This window comes from Theropithecus gelada, chromosome 16 (assembly GCF_003255815.1).
Source record: "Theropithecus gelada isolate Dixy chromosome 16, Tgel_1.0, whole genome shotgun sequence".
NCBI lineage: Eukaryota > Metazoa > Chordata > Mammalia > Primates > Cercopithecidae > Theropithecus > Theropithecus gelada.
The window spans coordinates 51,817,430-51,838,916 of NC_037684.1; the positions used below are offsets into that span (position 1 = coordinate 51,817,430).

Genomic DNA, 21,487 nt, shown 5'->3' on the forward strand with positions numbered 1-21,487 from the left:
AAACCTGTAAAGCAGAGGTTGCAGTGAGCTGAGATGGTGCCATTGTACTCCAACCTGAGCGTCACAGTGAGACTCAGCCTCAAAACAAAAACAAACAAAACAAAAAAAGAACAGTATGCCCCAAATATTGTATGTAACATACTTAGACTAAAAACGTATTTACCTGGAGTTCAGATTTGACTGCATTTTTATCGGCTAACTCTGCCAGTTGACCAGGTCACAGGGAAGGCTGGCTAGCTGTCCGTCCTCCCCATGCCCTGGAATTTTCTGATACATTCTGCAAGGTTAAGGAGTTCTCCAGAGAATGTCAGCCTGCAACCCTAACATCCTAAACCAAAGTTTTTCCTCTCATTTGCCAGAAGCAAGCCTCAGACTCACAGCAGGTGACGGGAACGAGTGTGGTTTCTGCTTACCTGAAGCCTGGGGTCGATGGTGAAGGATCCAGAAGTGGGGTTCATGCAGGCCACGTACTGACAGTTATGGACGTCTTTTAACGTCAGCTTATGTCTGTCGTACCTGAGGGGGGAGACCAGCGTTCATGCTGCACCCCCGGCCTGGAGGAGCCACCCCCTGCCCCCACTTCGCTTCCAAGAATGCCCTCCTTGTTTTTTTTTTTTTGGTGGTGTTGTTGCTGTTTTTTTGAGACAGAGTCTTGCTCCGTCGCCCAGGCTGGAGTGCAGTGGCGTGATCTTGGCTCACTGGAAGCTCCGCCTCCCGGGTTCACACCATTCTCCTGCCTCAGCCTCCCGACTAGCTGGGACTACAGGCACCCGCCACCATGCCCAGCTAATTTTTGTATTTTTAGTAGAGACGGGGTGTCACCATGTTAACCAGGATGGTCTTGATCTCCTGACCTTGTGATCTGCCTGCCTTGGCCTCCCAAATGCTGGGATTACTCCATGTGGTTTTAAAAACCCTCCAAAGACACTGACAATATGTGAAGCAGCTGCTGTGACTTCACGCTCTCAAGAGAAATTTTGAAACAAGAGGCAAAAGAGTGGCTCAGAGAGCAGGCTGGGCTTTATGTTCCAGTTCTTCCTCTGAGCAATGCTGGGGCTCTGGGAACTTGGTTAACATCTCTCTGCCTCAATATCCTCTCCTGTGCGATGGGTCATTAGGAGGATAAAATGAGCTAACATATGAAAAAACACTGGGAAGGGTACCTGACATACAGTAAGTATGCAAAAAAAAAAATGTTCACCATCCCTGTCATCAGGATAATTATTAATGGCTGCTATTATGAAATAAGCTGAATAGGTCAGGCACAGTGGCTCACGCCTGTAATCCCAGCACTTTGGGAGGCTGAGGTGGGCAGATGACTTGAGGTCAGGAGATCGAGACCAGCCCGGCCAGCATAGTGAAACCTTGTCTCTACTAAAAATACAAGAATTAGCCGGGTGTGGTGGCATGTGCCTGTAATCCCAGCTACTCGGGAGGCTGAGGCAGGAGAATGGCGTTAACCTGGGAGGCGGTGGTTGCAGTGAGCCGAGATCATGCCATTGCACTCCAACCTGGGCAACGGAGCGAGACTTTGTTTAAAAAATAAATAAAATAGGCTGAATAATTTCCTTGATGTCACACTACACTACTTTTTTTTTTTTTTTTTTTTTTCTGAGACAGGGTCTTGCTCTGTCACCCCAGCTGGAGTGCATTGGTGATCACGGCTCATGGCAGCCTTGATCTCCTGAGCTCAAGTCATCCTCCCAACCTCAGCCTCACACTACCATGCCCGGCTAAGTTTTTATAGAGACAGGGTCTCACTAGGTGACCTGGTGATCCTCCTGCCGCCGCCTCCTAAAATGTTGAGATTACAGGCGCGAGCCACTGTGCTCAGCACCTTTGTTTTTTTCCCCGCCATTATGCACGCTGTATGCTGAAAGTTGTTGTCTCTTGTTAGTTTCTAGTAATTCCTTGTATATTTCAGATATTAATCCATTGTCAATTTTACACATTGCAAATGTTTTCTTCCATTATTTTATTTCTCCATTATATTTGTACATGGTGTCTCTCATTGAGTGAAATTCCTTAATTTTGATTTCAATCACAGCCATCAATTTTTTGCCTTTCTGTGTGTGCTTGTGAAACTTTTGTCTGAGAAGTCCTCCCCCGCGCACACTTCTCAGGTCACGGATGTTGTCCCTGTTTGCTTCTATCCACCTCACAGTTCACCCTCTGCCTGTGGGCCTGTCCTTCCCATGGGCCCCATCTTGTCTGCCTGACTTTTCTTCCACAAGTGAGCCTTTTCCTGACACATCCACTAAACGGTCCATCCTTCCCTGCTGTCGTGGGGCCATGTTAATCCAATATTCTAGAGGGATCTTTTATCTTTTGAAAACTCAAATCTGATTCTGCCGCCCCTCCTGAAGATCCTTCAGGGTAAACTCCACGGCAGATGTGGACCTAGGGCTGAAGCTTAAGAATGTGGCGGTCCCTCCTTAAGGAAAAGAAAACAAAAATCTTAAGGACATTTTACAAGAACACGTGACCCTGTGAAGCTCTTGGAAGGGGACTTGAGACTTGGGGGAGCCGAGGCTGAGCCCCCATGGTCCTCACAGTAGACCTGCCTGCAGAGAGGAACGAGTGGGCTCTCATGCATGCACCTGCCCTCCTCTCCTGTCTGGGTACCCTCCAATCTCCCACCCCACACCACGGGCAATTCTTCTGAAATGATGTCAGACTCTCTCCAGGCTCCCTGCTCAGAGTGGCAGCTATATCACCTCCCGCAGGGAGCCACCTCTCATGCCCACGTCCCCACATCACAGCCTGCAGCACAGCATAGGCTTCCTACAGTTGTGAGCTCTGGGAGTGTCGTTTAGTGAGGAAAAGGCAAGTGATGGAGTCAGACATATCTGCACTCAAAATCCAGCTCCGGCTGAGTGCAGTGGCCTATGCCTATAGTCCCAGCACTTTGGGAGGCTGAGGTGGGCGGATCACCTGAGGTCAGGGGTTCAAGACCTGCCTGGCCAATATGGTAAAGCCCTATTTCTACAAAAATACAAAAATTAGCTGAGCGTGGTGGCAGGCACCCATAATTTCAGATACTCGGGAGGCTGAGGCAGGAGAATCGCTTGAACCCAGGAGGCAGAGGTTGCAGTGAGCTGAGATCGTGCCATTGCACTCCAGCCCGGGCAACAAGAGCGAAACTCTGTCTCGGAAAAAATATACATATAAAAAAAATAATCCAGCTCTGCCACTCATTAGGGCCCTGACCTTAAGTAGGCAACCTAATCCCCCATGCCTCCCTTTCTTGGCATGAGACCAGGCTTCACGAACAAACGGACCGGTTTCTAGGCTCCTTTGGCCTGAGAAGGCTCCGGTTTGGCCTGGGATACTTGCTTATTTTAGGAGACAACTGTGGCTGGGAACGGTGGCTCACACCTATAATCCCAGCACTTTGGGAGGCCGAGGCGGGTGGGTCACCTGAGGTCAGGAGTTTAAGACCAGCCTGGCCGACATAGCAAAACCCCTTCTCTACTAAAAGTGCAAAAATTAGCTGGGTGTGGTGGCGGACGCCTTTATTCCCAGCTACTCAGGAGACTGAGGAAGGAGAATTCCTGGAACCCAGGAGGTGGAGGTTGCAGTGAGCCAAGATCGAGCCATTGCACTCCAGCCTGGGTGACAGAGCGAGACTTCGTCTCAAAAAAAAAAAAAAAAAAGAGAGACAACTGACCTGAATGTTCTCATCTTTCCAAGCTGCAAACCTAAATGTGCCACCCTCGGCTTCTTGGTGCCATTAGGAGAAAGTCTGCACTCTGTACTGAGGCCCTGGGATTCTGGCCGCAGCTGCCCTGGGTACCCTCTCCCTCTGGCTCTCACATTCCTGCCACACCGGGCCCTCCCTGGGCTCCTTCACCTGCCGCAAGGCCTTTACACGTGGCATTCTCTCCACCCAGAATGCTCTCCAAGGTCCCACAGCCAGGGCGACACAGCTTCCAGCTGAGCACTATCTCCCCAGGGGCATCTCTCTGCTGGGACTCTGAGGAACTGGGGGCTCCTCTGTGACTGTGCTGGGGGTTTTCCTCAGGGCTCTTCCTTTACCAGGTAATGTGCTTCTTCATCTCCCGGTGGGACAGACACCTTAGTGGAAGGGGATCCCCTCCACTGGGGCTCTAGGCCACAGCTATATGTTTGTGAAATGGGCGATGGACGAAACTGATACAACCTCTCCCCTGCCCTGGCCCTGCCTCAATGCCTTGTGGCCACACAAGCTTGGGGGCCCAGCTACGACCCGTGTCTCCCAACCCAGGTTGCAGCCCCGTCCCCATGGCCCCACACCAGTCGGCCCTACTGCCCTGGGGCTCCACCTCTTCCTGCGCTCCTCCCTGGCCCTGCCCTCACTGCCCCGTGGCCACGCCCTTCCCCCGGGCCCCGCCCCATCTAACCAGTGCCGGTGGTCCATGTGCTGCCGGATGAGGGTGTGTGGGGCCACCGTCCCATACTTGTCCACCTCGGGCATGTTCATGTCGTCAATGAAGTAGATGAGCTTCTTAGTGCCTGGCGGCCCGTAGTTCCTCCCTGATTTCTTCTCCAGCGGCTTCTCCAACACCCCTAGAGAGGGCAGAGGGCCAGCTGCCCACCTGAGTCTCCTGAGCCAGAGCCTGTTAGGTAGGGAGGGACGTTACCTGCTCCCCTGGAGGACAGAAGATGGGACCTGGCTGGGATCCAACTTTACCAAATGCACCTGCCCTGAAAGTGGCCCTTGAGGGAGCACCGGCTACAGCCCCAGGAATAAACAGAGCGATGAGAGGTGAGGGTGGCAGGAACCTTGCCCTCGTCACCTTTGGATCACCTCAGATTGGCTGAGACACTCCCGGGGGACCTGCTGCCTCGACTGGCCATCAAACCCCCATCACCACGCCCACCGGGGAGCACCAGAAAGAGGGGTCCCGGCTGCTCCTCCTTTGTCTCCGACTCAGGAAGGAAAGGCTAGCGGGTGGGGCGTGGGAAGTGAGAAGGTGCAAAGTGGCTGGCGAGTGCCTGGGCCTGCAGTGAGAGGGGACAGCAGGGAATGGGGGCTGTGGGGTCAGCCGGGTAGGCAGGGTGTGACCAGACCAGCCTTACCCTGCAGCATGGCCGAGGTCGTGTAGAAGTTGAAGGGCACGGCCTGCACCAGGTAGTAGTCGGTGTTCAGGCTTTCCAGCTTGTCCCCCATCATCACCGACTTGCCCGTCCCCGCGTTCCCCACCAGCATCACTGGCCAGGACTTCTCCATGAGCAGGTCCATGAAGTAGCGGAGGCGGATGGTTTCCGTGGTGTGGACCAAAGAGGCCTGGGGGAGGTGGAGGGAGGGGAGGGAGGGGAGGGAGGGGAGGAAGCTGTGACTCTCAGACACTTCTGTCTCCTGTTAGCGTGCAGGCCATGTTCTACCAAAAAGGTCCTACTGTTGAAAATCGGGCATTTGGACGTTCTATGCAGGCGTGTGGGGGGTGCTGCACAGATTCCTGCCTCTAACTTGCCAGTCAGTGGCCCTGCTTTGGGGACAGTTACCTGCAGTGGGACATCAGGATCCAGCTCAAAGGAGGGCACTTTATCTGTCCAGGGCAGGAATTTTTTTGTGTCGGGATCAATGTAGTAGTCGAAAATCGTTCCCTGTGAGGGGAACTTGATGGTCTTAAATTCATTGATCCACCATTTGCTGAACTCCACTCGATAATCTACAAGCTGTTGAGACACAGAAGTGAAAATCAGGGCCCAGCTCAGCGGGATGCCAAGAGACCCTGTGTGGGTGGCCAGGCCCCCGAGGTGCATCACCTGGTCCTGGAACATGGCCCCGCCGAAGGCCCAGAAGCAGGCGAACACGAAGTACAGCTCGTACAGCTCCTTGGGGGAGTCGGGGGGCACGGTCTTCTCTGTGAGCAGGCACTCCAGCAGGTACAGGATCATTTGGATCACCGTGATCTCCGGCACTGGTGTGATCTTCTTGAACCCAAAGCGCAGCTTGTCCAGGCACGTGGGTAGGTACTTGTCAAAGAGGATCATTAGGTTGGCCTTCTCCGACTGCACCTTGCGCCTCTCGATCCAGCTGCTCACCACCCTGGGGGTGACAGGAGGTGCCGATGACACGGCCACTGCTCTGGGTCTGCCAGTGTCCCTGCCTTGGTAAACGCCCCTCCTCACCTCCACCCAATTCTGCTGGGGCTGCCCTCAGGCTTGCCACGCCTGTATGGCAATGGGTCCAAACGAGGGTGCCAGAGGGGCAAGTTGCAGGCCCTGTAAGGGTCGGAGGAGGGTGCCAGGATCGTGGGGGCTGTGCCCTCTCTGGGCTTGCTAGCTATGGGGGTGCTGTAGGTCTAGAACAGCTGGGAGCTGTTCTTGCTATCACAGGCGACGCACATACCAAGGGCTGGGGGATGGGAGAAGAACAGAAAAGGAGAAAGATCTCATGATGTCATCTCAGGGGCGGGAAGGTGGGGACAGGAAGTGGGTAGAAAGGAGAGACAAGGATAGGAGCGGGGATATTTCATTACATCATCTGGACTCCTGGATCCAGCCATGCCCGAAGCACCCCTTGGTGCTTTTTTTTTAAAGCTTCAGTTAGCTTGAGTTGAATTTGCCATGTTCAGTGTAAGAGTCCAAATCAATACAACCAGCAATCCATGAAGAGCCACACCGGACTTTCAGCCACAGACACCTCTGGGTGGTTTGTGTGGAGGTGGCCCGCCATGGCGGTGAGGGGTGTGGACTCTGGGACCTGACTACCCAGGCTTGAGTTGGCTCTACCATGGCCAGCTGCTGCTTTGGCAAGTTACTGCACATGCCTCTGTCCCTGGTTTCTCATCTGTAAACATGGGTGATGTTTCCATGACCCTCATTTCCAAGGACTACATGGGCTGATATTTTTAAAGCTCAGAGAAGAGGGCCTGTCCAGGGTAAGTGTCGCCAAATCAGCGTCTGCTAAAAGCATCACTAGCGCCTGGCTCCCTTGAGTGCCAGTGAGCACAGCATGTGCATCATTTTCAGGATGCTCAGGGCTTAAGCAGGAAGCTCCTGTTAGCACACACAGCCAGCCTGCCCTACATCAACCGACAGACAGCCCTCTTTAGACAGATGCTCACTCTTTTTTTTTTCGTCTTCTTCTGAGATGGAGTCTTGCTCTGTTGCCCAGGCTGTAGTGCAGTGGTGTGATCTCAGCTCCTTGCAACCTCTGCCTCCTGGGTTCAAGTGATTCTCCTGTTTTGGCCTCCCAAGTAGCTGGGATTACAGGCACGCACCACCACGCCTGGCTAATTTTTGTATTTTTAGTAGAGATGGGGTTTCGCCACGTTGGCCAGGCAGGTCTTGACCTCCTGACTTTAGATGATCTGCCCACCTCAGCTTCCCAAAGTGCTGGGATTACAGACATGAGCCACCGTGCCCGGCCAGACACTCACTCTTCTGTGAGTGTGCTCTTGTCCTGGGACCTCCGCTCCTTCCTGAACCTCTATCACAACAGAGAACTGAGAGCTGAATGTCTTTGCTGTGCAGCACACTGTATTATCCAGCATAATAGAGGAAACCTTCATACGTCTCTACGCGAAGCAAGGTGTCTCCATGCCTGTCGCAGCTGAGAACTGAATTCCGAGTCCAGTTGGTCTTCAGTAGGGGAGACTGATTTGCAAATCTATGCAGAGGCTGTTGCTTTCTGCCTTCTACTTTGAAGATATTTGTGTCAAATTTGTGATGCTGCCTTGGTAGGAGTCACTGAGTGCGTGCCGACGTGTGCGCTGGCTCTGATACGCACGGCACAGGCCCCAGGAGAAAGACATGTTTGTGAGACAGGCCGACTTTCTTACGTCTGATCCTTATGGCTTCTTGCCCTGTCCCCACGGCCATCCTGGGTGTGTCGGGTGTCCCTGCTCCTGGCAGCTGCCTATAGGACGGCTGCTCCTGCTATCTAGGGACGCTGGGCCTGCTTCTCGTCCACTTCCATTCTCTCCTCTGCCAATCCTCAGGTCTCCTCCTCCTGCTTCCTCTAGGTTACTCCTTGGAGGCGTCCAATTCCTGCCTCGGTTCATGCTGGCTTTGCTTCTGGCTCCCTCTTCTCTGCTCCCATAGGGTGTCCCCCTGAGGACCCCACAATCCTGTCTTCTTCCTGTCCCTGTGTCTCAGCAGCTCCTACCTGGGCTTCGTTTCAGTTCCCGGGACATTGTCTTTGCCTACCCTGGAAACTCCCACACATGGTGCAGTGGGTAGGAATGGTGGCCCTGCGAAAGAACGTCCACCCAGAACCCAGAATGCGCCCTGGTTTGGAGAAAGGGCATTTGCAGATGTAATCAAGGATCTTGAGACAAGATCATCCTGGATTTCGGGTGGACCCTGAATCCAATGGCCGTGTCTTTATAAGCAGCGAGAAATTTGGACACGGACACACGGAGAAGGCCACGTGTGTGGCAAGGAGATGGGAGGGGTGTGTCCATAAGCTGAGGGACGCCAAGGACTGCCGGGAGCCCCCAGGAGCTGGGAGAGAGGCCTGGGACAGGTTCTCCCTCAGAGCCTCAGAGGGAACCAGCACTGCCTACTCCTTGATCACTGCCTACTCAGTCACAGACTTCTGGCCTCCAGCGCTGGGAGAGGATGTCTGTTGTTTGAAGCTGCCCCATTAGTGATCATTGTTTCAGCAGCTGGAGGACGCTGTGTAAGCGGCAAGTGTTGCTGGAGAAGCCGGCACAGAGGCACCCAGGCTCAGCAGCTCCCGGCCCTGTCTCCAAAGGGAACATTTCACTTGGTGTCCCTCTCAAACCCCGGCCACGCTGTGCTGCCTGCCTCCCAGCAGAGGGTCTCGCTTCCCACGCACAGAGCAAAGACGTGCATCAGCATGAACTCCAGAAACTTAATTTTCTTTGCCTGTAGACTTACATACACCTGGAAACAGCCATGCCTGCATCCCATGGTCAAACATCATTCTTGTCTTGACAAACACTGCAAAGCTTCGTTCCTCTTGTTCCAGCCCTACCCTCCGGCACTCAAAGGCAGGACTGGCCTCACTTCTAGAGCCTCCTGTGGGCTCCTCCGTAACTCACTGCCATCTGGCTCTGCCCTCAACACGCCCTGAAGCTGTTCTCCCTGAGCGATGGAGGTGTACCTGGTTCCCAAATGCAATGGGAACTCTTCTGTCCTTGGCTTGACTCTGGGTGCCATCCTGCTGAGCCTGCTCCCTCCTGAAGCTTTTGTCGCTGGGTATCTGGGATGACGTGTCCTGGGTTCCCTTGTGCCTTTGGTTCATTCCTCCTCTGAATCCCTCACAGATTCCTCTTCCTCCCCAACAGTGCTGGCTTTTCTCAGAAAGCCAACTTCTCTCATCCCTCTCTACATCTTTCCTGGACAGCCCAGCTCCTCAGCATGGAATATCCTGGACACACATAGCAGGTGTGCAAAGTACTGGGCAGGTGGGTGTATGGATGAGTGGGTGGGTGAATAGATGGGTGGGGGGATGGGTGGATGAGTGGGTGGGTGGGTGGATGAGTGGGTGAGTGGGTGGGTGGGTGGGTGGATGAGTGGGTGGGTGAGTGGGTGGGTGGGTGGATGTGTGGACGAGTGGGTGGGTGGGTGGGTGGATGAGTGGACGAGTGGGTGGGTGGGTGGGTGAGTGGATGGATGGGTGGGTGGTGAATGGATGGGTGGGTGGGTGAATGGATGGGTGGATGGGTGGATGGGTGGGTGGATGGGTGGATGGGTGGATGGGTGGATGGGTGGATGGGTGGGTGGATGGGTGGATGGGTGGATGGGTGGATGGGTGGGTGGATGGGTGGGTGGATGGGTGGATGGGTGGGTGGATGGGTGGGTGGATGGGTGGATGGGTGGGTGGGTGGGTGGGTGGATGGGTGGGTGGGTGGGTGGGTGGGTGGATGGGTGGATGGGTGGGTGGGTGGATGGGTGGGTGAGTGGATGGGTGGGTGGGCAGGCGGATGGGCGGGTGGGCAGATGAGTGGGTGGGCGGGTGGATGAACTGTGACCTCTAGCCAAGACACTCCTCTGAAGCCTCTTACCCCAGTAATGCCCCACTGGGATTTCTGCCTAAGTCCATGCAGGACATTTGCACAAAACTCTCATTTCTATGTCCCCAGGAAATCCCTTACTCCATCAATCACCAGCCATGTGTCCAAGCCCAAAAATATGCCTCTGGAATCAATATCAAGTCTTCCATTTCTCCGGATTTCAGGTATCTCTTAAACCCATCCCTTCCTCTCCCATCCCCAGCGGCCCCCGTCCTGCTGGCAAGACCGGCTGCTTTTCCTCGTCACGTTGGAAAGCGCCGTTTGCACCTTAGCCCAGCATCAGCACCTTCCCGCCAGAGGCAGCCTCCCCCTTTATGCTCTGGCCAGGAGAACCTGACCACTGCCCATCCGGGAACACCCCACTCCCCGTCATGCCCTGTGAGCGTGGGTTCTTGTCTGGTGAGTCTGTTTTCATCCCCGAGAGGCAGCCTGACCCTTCAGACGGCAGCCCAAACTTCAGTCACCTGGGAAGACTTCCTACCTCCATGGAGGCCAAGACCTCCCTTCCCACACCAGCCCTTGCTCCCCGGCACTTTGTGCAAATGTCCGTTTGCTCAGCCGCCCTGCCTCGTGTCACTGTGGATTTATACCATTTATTCCTGGGTCTGTCTCTCGCCCCTTCACTGCTGCGGCCCTGGTGCCCGGTAAGGGCCTGGTACACAGTTTGTTACATGAATGATGAATGAATATGCAACTCTAAAACAGGCCAACAACTTTGTCTTTCCCCGCCGAGGTTTGGAACAGGAAAGCCAGAGCCCCACTCACGGGTTCCATCCCAGGTCGGCTGGGTTGATGTAGAGGATGCCAGCTCTGGAGACGGTGGCTGGGGTGGCCGTCCTCAGGTGGCTGATTTCAAACACCAGCCTCATGGTGCGGTTCAGTGGGATCCGCTCATTGCTGGCCAGGGTGAGGACCTAGGAGGGGGACAGCAGCCCGTGGGGTCCTGCGGCGACACCTGCCGTCCCAGTAGTGTTCCGGGGTGGGGGTCCTCGGAGCAAACCTCCAAACAAGGAGGAGAGGCTCAGGCCAGCTCTGCCACCCCTGGCCCGCAGCCCTAGTCCCTTGGCCCAGGGCTTCTCTGCCCTCCCTGACTCCAGCAGCCTCTAGACACTCACACCGGGGAGGGCTGCAGCATGGAGTCACGGCTGCTTTCTCAAACCGTCATGCCTCCCCATCCTGGGAAGTCTTGTGTTCCCTTCTGCATCCAACTGAGGAGCATTTTTAGAAAAATGGCTTCTAGACAATTCTAAATAACCATTTCTGCTCCCCAGGCCTTTACCCTGAACCCATCCTGCTGCTACAATGTAAGGTGAGGTGCATGCAGAACCACAGCACATGTGACCAAGTCCCGCGACAAAGCGCCCCTCACTCATAGCTCCCTGTGGAGCTCCAGACACGCCCCCTGCCCCAAGCCCTGCATGCAGGGCCTGAGTGCTGCATAGGCGCCTCCCTGTGAGACCCCGTTGTCCCTCTGCCTTGGGCGACCTCGGGGGTTAGAGTCCAGGGCCCGCGAACCTTGTTGTCATCCATGACGGTGTTGAGAGACTCGATCCACATGGGGTCTATGTCCCCGTCAAGGATGATCCACTTGGGGCCGTCATGGGTGATGTTGGCCAGGTCTCGCATGATGGTGGAGAACAGGCCTGGGGGAGGCGGGTGGTGTAACCCCGGGCCCTTCACTCTGGCCCCATTCCAGTCCCCACCGGTCCTGACCCTGGCCTCTCTCTCGGAGGTGGCCTGTCCCCTACTTCAGAGGGACAGCAGAGGCCCTCGGGCATGAGGTGCCCGGGCTCCCTGCCCTCCCTTCTCTGTGGCCTCGCTTCTACATGCCCTCTCCATGCCTGGGGCCCTGCCTGCCCTCCTCCGACCTGTGCCCTCCCTGTTAGCCCCTCTTTGCAGCCCTGGCTGGTTCAGTTTTTCCAGGCTCAACACCCCACGGGGCGCAGCACCTGTGCACCCAGCTCTGTCCATCTGTCCACTCATGCTCAGCAGAGGTCTGTGGAGCACGCGTCATGCGTCAGGCATGGAATGGGGCGAGGTGGGGGCTGGGGGTACAGAGCTTGCCTTCTAGCAGGGGAAGTGAACTGTACATGCAGAAGGCAGCGAAGGGGGACAGGGAAAGCGGGTCAGGGGTAGGGCCACTTCTGATGGGTAGGGTGTGGGGGACAGGCTAGGCAGAGCCCTCGCCTAGGCTCCTGGTCAGGACCACCCCGCTCCCGCTGACACCTCCTCAGCTCTCACGGCTCCTTTCTGCAGCCCACTCTCCAACATCCCGAGTTCCTTTCATAAAGTGCAAACCTGGGCATGCCACTTCCCAGGGGAAGCTCCTCCCCAGAGCCCACCGACTGAGGCAAGGGCTCCCCGGGCAGCCTCCAGCCTGCACATCTGGGCTCCCATGCACTCCGCATGGGTCACACCCATCCTTGCTCTGGCCTCTCCCCTTGGCCCGCCCAGGGCAGGCCTGCAGTCCTCACTGTCCCAGCTCCTGTGGCCCCCATCCCTTACCCCTCAGCCCAGGTGCCACGTGCCCACTGCTCCCCATAAACTCTGTCACCATGGTGCCACTATTGCAGGCCACGTGCCTGTGCACTCCACCCTAGCCTGGGGAGGCTGGCCTTGCATGTGGGAATGGCTCAGCACACACTCACTGCACTGGACTGGGTGAGCCGCTGCAGCCCGTCCCGGGACCACCCTTGTTACCATCTTTCCATTCCCTGGTTGCTGGGTTGATGATGCCAAAGAGCTCGTCGCAGGTGACGGCCTTGGGGTCCAGGTCCACGGCGACCGGCTTCCTCTTCAGGTTCTGATAGGTCTTGTTGAGGGATTTGAGGACCTGGTGAAGGTGTGGGTCACTCACGTGTGACTCCATGTTCCTGGCACATCCTGCCCCACTAACCCCAGGACCGTGGGTGGGCCTAGATGCTTTTTTTTTTTTTCTTTTTTTTTTCCTGAGATGGAGTTTCACTCTTGTCATCCAGGCTGGAGTGCAATGGTGTGATCTCAGCTCACTGCAACCTCTGCCTCAGGGTTCAAGTGATTCTCCTGCCTCAGCCTCCCGAGTAGATGGGATTACAGGCGCCTGCCACCATGTCCAACTAATTTTTGTATTTTTAGTAGAGACGGGGTTTCGCCATGTTGGCCAGGCTGGTCTTGAACTCTTGACCTCAGGCGATCACCCCGCCTCGGCCTCCCAAAGTGTTGTGATTACAGGCGTGAGCCGCCGCGCCCGGCCCTGGATGCCTTTTATGAACCACGAGGCTGAACCCTTCTCTGGATCAGGTTTGCTTTGGGGGCAGGTAGGTGAGTTTAAACCCCCCAACCATGACTGAGGTGAAGGTGGCCTGGGTGACGGGAAGCTAACTGTCCCCTGTGTCTGCAGCCTGTGGAGAGCTGCTTGCCCTAGACTGTGCGAGGCTCTGAAAACACTCACATTACTTCCTTCCTCATGGTACAAGTAATACGCACACACTGAAAAACCATCTAGGAAAACTCCCCATAATCCTCCATTCAGGGAAAATGAGCTTTAAAGATGCAGTTGAGGACATTTCCTGTATGTGTATGTCCGAGTTCCTTTTTAGGAAACTGGGTTCATGCAGCCTCAGCCTTTTAAAACATCGCTTGGGGTGAGCTTTCCCGTGTGGCTGGCGTTGGGAGTGCTCTTAAACAATAGTAGAAGAGCCCAGCCTGTGGGCCTCTGGCTGGACACTTGGCTGGCATGGAATTTTCCACGTCACAGACATCAGTCACATCCGCCACTACCCTCTGCATGTCACCACACTCCAGGCCATGGCAGGGGACAGGAGGGCGATGGGTCGGGCTGGCCACAGGGACAGGGAGACAAGTGACTGACGTCAAGGAGAGAAGAGCAGGAAGACAAGGAGGAACAGGGAGGGAGGCCTCACCCGGAGATCAGGGACCAGGGGCTGTGGCCACTCCTCCCCTCCTCCTCGGCCTCCAGCTTCCTCCCTGGCCCATGACTCAGGCCGGAGGGCTCCCGGGATGTACTGGGTTGGGGTCTCCGGGGTGGCGGGGAGTGATGGAGGGCTGACCCTTCGCCCCAGCCCTCCCCCACCATGCCAGATCCCTGCAGGGTCCCTGCAGGGGTGACGCACCTGAGATTTGCCGCTGCCCGCGTTCCCGATGACGAACACCGAATGGCGGACCTGCAGCAGCTCCTCCAGCTGCACCACCTTCAGCACGAAGCTGTCCTCCGCCTGCAGCTTGAGCTCCACGATGCTCTGCTTGATGATCTGGGGAGACACGGATGAGGCTGGGTGAGGAACTGAAGCAGCCTTTCTTCTCACTGGGAGGCTGGGGGCTTCTTGCCCTCTGGCAGGCGGCCTTGCTCTCCAACGCACATGCCTTTGCAAGTTCTGCTGTCCACGTTGAGAGCTCACATAGCTCCACTGCGACCTTGTGCAGGGGATCGGTTTGCCCGAAGTCCCCCAACCCCAGTTGAGAGACTGACCTCCCCCAGCACGGAGAGAGTGGGGAGGGCCAGGGCCACAGAGACAGCTGTGGCTCAGAGGTCTCTCTCTAGCGCCGGGAAACGTGTGTGTGACACGGGTCCCCACCCGTCCAACATCAGCGGGAAGGAAGCCCCAGCCAGGCAGGCTTCCCCGGACAGACCCGAGGTCCAGGAGTACCAACCTTTTCAAAATTCAGGTCTCGTTTCCGAGGCACGTCCAGAGCCGGGAAGAGGTCCCCGATCAGTCCCATGAACACAGGCAGGTCGTCGGTCACGATCTTGGGGATGTTGAAGTCCCTCAGCGCCCGCATCAGCACCTGGTCCTCCGCCCGGCTGGGGTCGCCCCTCTTCAGGGAGCCGGCCACCACCAGCACAGACTTGATGGCTCTCAGGCCCCAGTCGTAATGATCCTGCGGGCAGTGGGCACAGGGGGGCAGACGTGGGCTCACCTTCCCACGGCCAGCAGGCAGGTCCGGAAGCCAACCCTGGCTGCTGCCTGCACCTCAGCCTCCCCCCCGCACCCGTCACGAGCTCCAGGACACACACACCTGCTTCGAGAGCAGCTCCTTGCACAAGGTGTACAGGGTGATGAACTTCCTGGCCAGAAGGCGGGCTTCCAGAAAGCCCTCGGCCACCAGCATAATCTCGCATATCAGTTCGAAGTCGGGGACGACCATGGCACAGGGCCTGGGGAGGTCAGCGGCATCCGTGGGCTTCTGCCCACTCCCTCCCCCACCTACACTCCCGCCTGTCCCTCTTCACCTAGGAGAGCACACCGCGCCTGCCGGGTGGACCACAGCAGTGTTGAATCTTTGGGCCCTTGGGCCTCCCAGCCCGCCCGCTCCCTGCTTCCCTCCTCCTTCCACATCCTCTGCTGGGTGCACCTTCAGGCCTCTCCTCTGAGAGCCACCCCAGTCCCTGAACCCTGCCTTCCTTCCCTGTGTCCCAGGTGGGGTCCTCCTACCCGGGGGGAAGACAGAGCACTTTCTAGGAGGCCCTCGCCTGCCTCATCTTGGGAGTTTTTTGTTTGTTTTTGAGACAGTTTCACTCTTGTTGCCCAGGCTGGAGTGCAATGGCACCATCCCAGCTCACTGCAACCTCTGCCTCCCGGGTTCAAGCGATTCTCCTGCCTCAGCCTCAGCTCCCCCGAGTAGCTGCGATTACAGGCATGCAACACCATACCCAGGTAATTATTGTATTTTTGGTAGGGACGGGGTTTCACCATCTTGACCGGGCTGGTCTCAAACTCCTGACCTCAGGTGATCCACCCTCCTCTGCCACCCAAAGTGCTGAGATTACAGGAGTAAGTTACTGCGCCCGGCCATCTTGGGAGCTTTTGATGACTTTTTCCCTCCCCAGCTTGCCCTCTGCCCCTCCCCTCTGCCCACCCCTTGGCACTGGGACGCTGCTGTGGCTGGCCTGGCTTACCACGGCGTCACTTTCACCAGGACCATGTACCTGAATAAGGCTTTTAGGTTCTCAGGCAGCTCTGTGCGTCCGGCGTACCCAGGGTTCATGGTGATGAAGATACCGACAGTGGGAATGAGGCCTATGATCTCTCCCAGGAAATTGAATGTTTTTTTCTTGGCCCGAATTGCATCCTGGACACATTTTACCTGCACATTTGGAGACACAGACATGTTAGCATGGAAATGGCCAGCTTCCACAGGCCAGAGAGGCCTTCATGTATGTTACAGCACGAGGCTGTGAATTTGCAGCAGCCTCCTAGTTTCTTTCTAAAATTAAGCCTTTTATTTTTGAGAAAGTTGTAGACTCACATGTCGTGCAGGAAATAATACAGAGGGCCAGGCACAGTGGCTCACGCCTGTAATCCCAGCACTTTGGGAGGCTGAGGCTGGAGGATGATTTGAGCCCAGCCTGATCAACATAGCAAGACCCCGTCTCAACAAAAAATACAAAAGACAGGGATTGGGGGAAGGAAAAAAATACAAAGGCAATTCTGCATACTCTTTGCCCCATGTCCCCTGATGGGAGCATCTTACCTAATGACAGTGCCAGTCACAGCGGGGTGGGGGTGGGGGGTGCGACACTGAGGCAAGCATTGCTGTCACCTCAGGGACCCCTGTCCCCTCTGATAGCCATACCCACTTTCCTCTTGCCCGCTTCCCTCCCTTTGACCCCTGGCAACCGTGTCCTTCGTTTCTGTGATTTAGTCATTTCACGGATGTTATATAAGTGGAATTGTATCGTACACCATCTTCCCAGATGGACTTTTATCCCTCAGCAGAATTCTCCGGAGATGTACCCAGGCTGTTGCAGGAACCGGTAAGTATTTCAAGACCTCGTTCCTGCTGAGCGGGGTTCCGCTCCCAGCCCTTTTCTGTCCTGTTACGACTTTGGCAATGATCTGTCAGAGGACTGGTTACCGGCCACCTCCGTATCAGACAGTCTTGAAGGCCACCTGTCAGCTACGAGGTTAAACCTAGAGCTTCAGGGGCTGTTGCTTGAGGTCTCTGGAAACCTGCAGAAGGCAGCTGTGGCTCTCCAAGTCGCCACTTGAGGGAGCCCAATACTCGCGGTAAAGCTGCTCCCAGCACCTGCCTTTCCCTGTCTTCCCCACAAGAGCCAAGTCCTGGTGCCCTGGTGATCCCAGACACCCCCATGCCTAGTCTGCTGAGCGTGCAGCTCGCCTCCTGGCAGGGCGGGGGCCCTTCGGAACGGCACTGCTTCCGCCTAGGCCAAGCCTCTCCTGCGGTCTCCATCGGAGCCCGTGAACATTCAGTGCCCAGAGTAGGGGCTACATCAATATCCTGGGGTTTGTTCATGGACCTCGGAGGTGCTCAGCAACTGTGCTCTTGCGCTGCGGGCGAGGGAGAGGGTCCCCATGGCAACAGCCAGCACTGGCCATGGGTTGGGGTCCCCATTCTCTTGGCCACGTGGCCTCTGGCCCTGGGTCTGGGGAATGACTGGGGCAGAGGGAGCATAAGAAGAGGAGGAAGCAGCCACCCCCGGCCACCTCTAATCCCACAGGCAGACCTGTGTCACCAACGCCGTTTTACAGATTAGAAGGTGGAGGCGCAGGGAGTCCACATCACTGCCAAGCCGAGAGTCAGGGGTTAAGTTGGTGTATAAAGCAGGCTCTTGGCTGGGCACGATGGCTCACACCTGTAATCCCAGCAGTTTGGGAGGCTGAGGTGGGCGGATCACCTGAGGTCGGGAGTTCAAGACCAGCCTGACCAACATAGAGAAACCCCATCTCTACTAAAAATACAAAATTAGCCGGGCTGGTGGCGCATGCCTGTAATCCCAGCTACTGAGGAGGCGGAGGCAGAGGTTCGGTGAGCCAAGATCGCACAATTGCACTCCAGCCTGGGTAATAAGAGTAAAACTCCATCTCAAAAAAACCCAACCAACCAACCAACCAAACATAAACAAACAAACAAACAAATAAAGTGGGCTTTCCACCCAGCTTGCGGGGCTTGAGCAGCCCAGGTGGCATTCACACGTCCACACCCTACACGCTCCTGGTCTATCTTGGGTTGGGAGGACCTTGACACCCTCAACGCCCTGACTTGCATTTCCTTTTGGAAGAGCACAATTGTTCCAGGCCACTAGGTCGGCCTCCGCTTACCTTAGCCCAGGGCTTGTCAACCCCAGTAGGCGTCAGGATCACCTAAGGCATTTGTTTAAGATGCAGAAATGCTAATCCTAACAAGTGGGGACCGTGCTGGAGATTTTAACAAGCATGGCCCAGGCCACTCCCCACTCCCAGGTCCCTGCGCCCATGTTGCCGCAGCCACCCCGCTGCACGCTCTGTGCCACGGCATGGTTGTTTCCAAAATACACGGGCACATTTCCTCCCTCCTCCTCTTCCTCCTCTCCCTCCTTTCCTGCCATTCCCTTTCAGCACCTCCTATGCCCAGCTCCGCTGATAGTCACAAAGCACTTAGTCCTTCTTTCCTAAGCAAAAATTAATTATTCTCCCACCTGTATTTCCACCTGGAATCCCTAACGAGGGGGCTCAGAGAAGCACATTTAAGTTCTAAGTCTCGCATATTTTCTCAGCCCTTTTCTTTCTTGCATGGAGAGGAGAGGGAGCATGCTACCATACATGTAACCTGTAATCTGATTCTGTTTTTAATCTATATGCCTAACCAGGCTGCGGGACCCTGCAGGGCAGGGGCTTACTGGCACCACACCACCCTTCAGTGCTTGGAACATTGCAGAGAGGCAAGGAGGGTCTATCTGGCATGTGAGGTCATAGGAAAGCTGACGAGCCAATTACCCGATGTGACCCCGAGGCCGCAGGCAGGGGACTTTACCTGCACAGCAATCACAGACAAGACTTCCACCGAGATGCGATTAAACTCATCAAAGCAGCCCCAGGCTCCCGTCTGGGCCAGGCCCTTGTAGATATTTCCACAGGACTGGAAAGGGCGAGAGGGAGAAATGAAGAGCTGGGAGGGTGGCAGGGAGGGCAGGCGCTGCAGGGGCCTCCCCCTGCCTCTTCAGCCGTGTTCTCTGCCCACAGCTCGCTCAGGCCCCGGTGCACTGGGGCCTTCCGCAGGCCAGCAGGCAGGTCAGCTTACTGCCCAGGGTAACACCGTGGAGGGCTGGGTACCAGGAAGAGCCCATCCTTTCACCCTTGACCCCCAGAGCTCCCAGACCCCAGGATGGAGGCTTCCTGGAGTCCCTAACAAGGGGGCTCAGAGAAGCACATTTTGAGTTCTAAGGGCGTGTTTTCTCAGCCCTTTTCTTTCCTGCACGGGGAGGAGAGGGAGTCCTCTGAGGTGCGATGGGGGCACGGCGAGCAGGCCAGAGGCTTTTCCTCAAGGCATCTGTGTCCCTCTAGGACCCACCTGGGCATCAAGAGGGCTCTTCCCATCTACACCTGGGATTCCAGGTGGATGATAAGCCCCTTCTAGGGAGATCCAACGTCAGATCTCACTTTTCTAAAATCCAGGAGGTGGATGTGGACTGCATGGCCTTGACAGTGAACAGCGGCTGCTGGCCCCATCCTCAACCTCCGGAGGGGTCTCCCAGATGGTGGAGCTCGGATCCAAGCCGGGGAGGGGAGACCCTCTGCAGGCCTAGGGTCCAAAACTCAAGGATCCATCTCCCTTACCTCCTGCTCTTGCAAGAGGCTGCTGCAGCCTGGAGCTCCAAGGTATCCCCTCCCCTGCCTGGCCTTCTGTGAACTGATGACGTCCTGTGCAGGCTCTGATGACTGACGGGACCGGGACCGTCCCCTGCTCCCCTCCCAAACCCACCTGGACACTGCTTGTACCCCACCCCATGCTGAACCATGAGGGAGGTGCTCACCCCTGTGCAGAGTCCCCAGTTCCGGGGCAATCTTACAACTGAAGCTGAGAGAGGGTCACCTCCAGGGCAGGGCCTGGGGCAGGACATTTGGGGCTGCGTCTGTCCACCTGCGAGTCTCTCCAGAGAGACCACCTGAGGGGGATGCCACCAGCAAGTGGGGGCCCTGGCGCCTCCTCCCCAGTGTCATTCAGAGGTATCCAGAGACCTGGAGCTCACTGCGGGGCCTCGGAGGTCAGGGTGCTAGGATCTGCTTCTACGTGGGGACCCTGGGTCCCTCCTCCAGACTCCGGCCGCGTACCTTGTAGTCCATCTGCTCGGAGCAGTTGAAGACGTAGACCATGGTGCCCAGGGCTCTGCCCAGGTCCTTGGTTGTCTCAGTCTTGCCGGTCCCAGCGGGGCCGGCGGGGGCTCCGCCCATGATGAGATGGAGGGACTGGGTCAGGGTAATGTAGCACCTGCAAATGACTGCAGGTAAGCACGTGTGCCAGTGACCCCACGGCCTCCCTGCTTTTATTTTTATTTTTTTGAGACAGAATCTCACTCTGTCACCTAGACTGGAGTGCAGTGGTACAATCTTGGCTCACAGCAACCTCTGCCGCCTGGGTTCAAATGATTCTCGTGCCTCAGCCTCCCAAGTAGCTGGGACTACAGGCGCCCACCACCATGCCCAGCTAATTTTTGTATTTTCAGTAGAGACGGGGTTTCACCATGTTGGCCAGGCTGGTCTCGAACTCCTGACCTCCGGTGATCCACCCGCCTCGGCCTCCCAAAGTGCTGGGATTACAGGCGTGAGCCACTGCGCCCAGCCACCACTTTCTCTTTCATTGCAGTTATTACACTTGCTCGGCCCCAGGAGACACATTGGAAGAGGACAGAAAACCTTCAGCTGTGACGAAGGAACCACCACCGTGGGGCGGAGGCAGCCCAGGTGCCTTTCCCACCTGCAGCATTCGGGGAGGTGGGCACTGCTACGAAGACCAGAGTCTGCTCGTGAGGGTCCATAAAACATGACCCCAACTCAGCAGGCCCACAGAGGGGTGGAAGAACTCTCCCAAGGTCACACAGCCAGTGCTGGAACAAGGACACGGTGGGAGAACTGAATGTGAACACACGTCCACCTGACGTAAATGCCCGGTCCCTCCAGCCTCCACAGCTGACATCCAAGTGGGACAGTTCCAAGAATCTTGGGAAAGGGACCCAAGGGCACCATGTGATTGACTCAGGGACAGGCCTCACCTGTCGGTGAGCGGGGTGATGACCAGCCGCGGCGTGTTGCCCAGATACTCGTAGGAATACTGGATTTGGGCATCGCAGATGTTGGCAAAGCAGTGTCGCTTCTCTTCATCCCAGCGATGCCGGAGCTGGGCCTGCCAGGTGAAGGCCTGAGAACTCTCCACCTGCAGGATGAGCCAGAGCTCTTGTTGTCAAGCGGAATGCAAGAGCTAGGGCTGGCTGAGGAAGGCCAGCATGCCTCCAAGACTGGCCCCCCCCCGTCTTTCCCCCTCCAGCGCCCACGTCCAACTGTATGGCCGCCCTCAGTGGAATCTCGCTACGGAATGGCACTTCCAATGGGCGGGCACCGCTCCTCTGACCACCATGTGTGGCTCACCAGGGGTGAGTCCGGGCAAGGGGGGTAGGAGGCAGCCGCAGCCAGCAACAGAGCCAGTGCCCCAGCAAGAGGAAGTCGCAGGGTCTGGAGTCCCTGAATGCACTGCCCTGAACCCAGTGTCCCCTTGCCCTTCACCAGGTCCCTGGGACGGGG

At 56.4% G+C, this 21,487-nt stretch overlaps 1 protein-coding gene across 1 annotated transcript in view; it reads right to left on the reverse strand.

Moving 5' to 3' along the window:
* Positions 1–21,487, reverse strand: part of DNAH17 (dynein axonemal heavy chain 17) — a 154,097-nt gene that overhangs the window by 60,280 nt on the left and 72,330 nt on the right. Inside the window, exons 35-49 of the mRNA XM_025361810.1 lie at positions 20,962–21,122; positions 20,024–20,180; positions 18,726–18,830; positions 15,901–16,058; positions 14,991–15,129; positions 14,625–14,852; positions 14,087–14,224; positions 12,675–12,807; positions 11,490–11,617; positions 10,740–10,888; positions 5,752–6,034; positions 5,488–5,661; positions 5,062–5,269; positions 4,383–4,548; positions 414–516 (exon numbers count right to left, since the gene is read on the reverse strand). Coding sequence (XP_025217595.1) covers positions 414–516; positions 4,383–4,548; positions 5,062–5,269; positions 5,488–5,661; positions 5,752–6,034; positions 10,740–10,888; positions 11,490–11,617; positions 12,675–12,807; positions 14,087–14,224; positions 14,625–14,852; positions 14,991–15,129; positions 15,901–16,058; positions 18,726–18,830; positions 20,024–20,180; positions 20,962–21,122 — 2,430 coding nt within the window. The remainder of the gene's footprint in view (positions 1–413; positions 517–4,382; positions 4,549–5,061; positions 5,270–5,487; positions 5,662–5,751; positions 6,035–10,739; positions 10,889–11,489; positions 11,618–12,674; positions 12,808–14,086; positions 14,225–14,624; positions 14,853–14,990; positions 15,130–15,900; positions 16,059–18,725; positions 18,831–20,023; positions 20,181–20,961; positions 21,123–21,487) is intronic.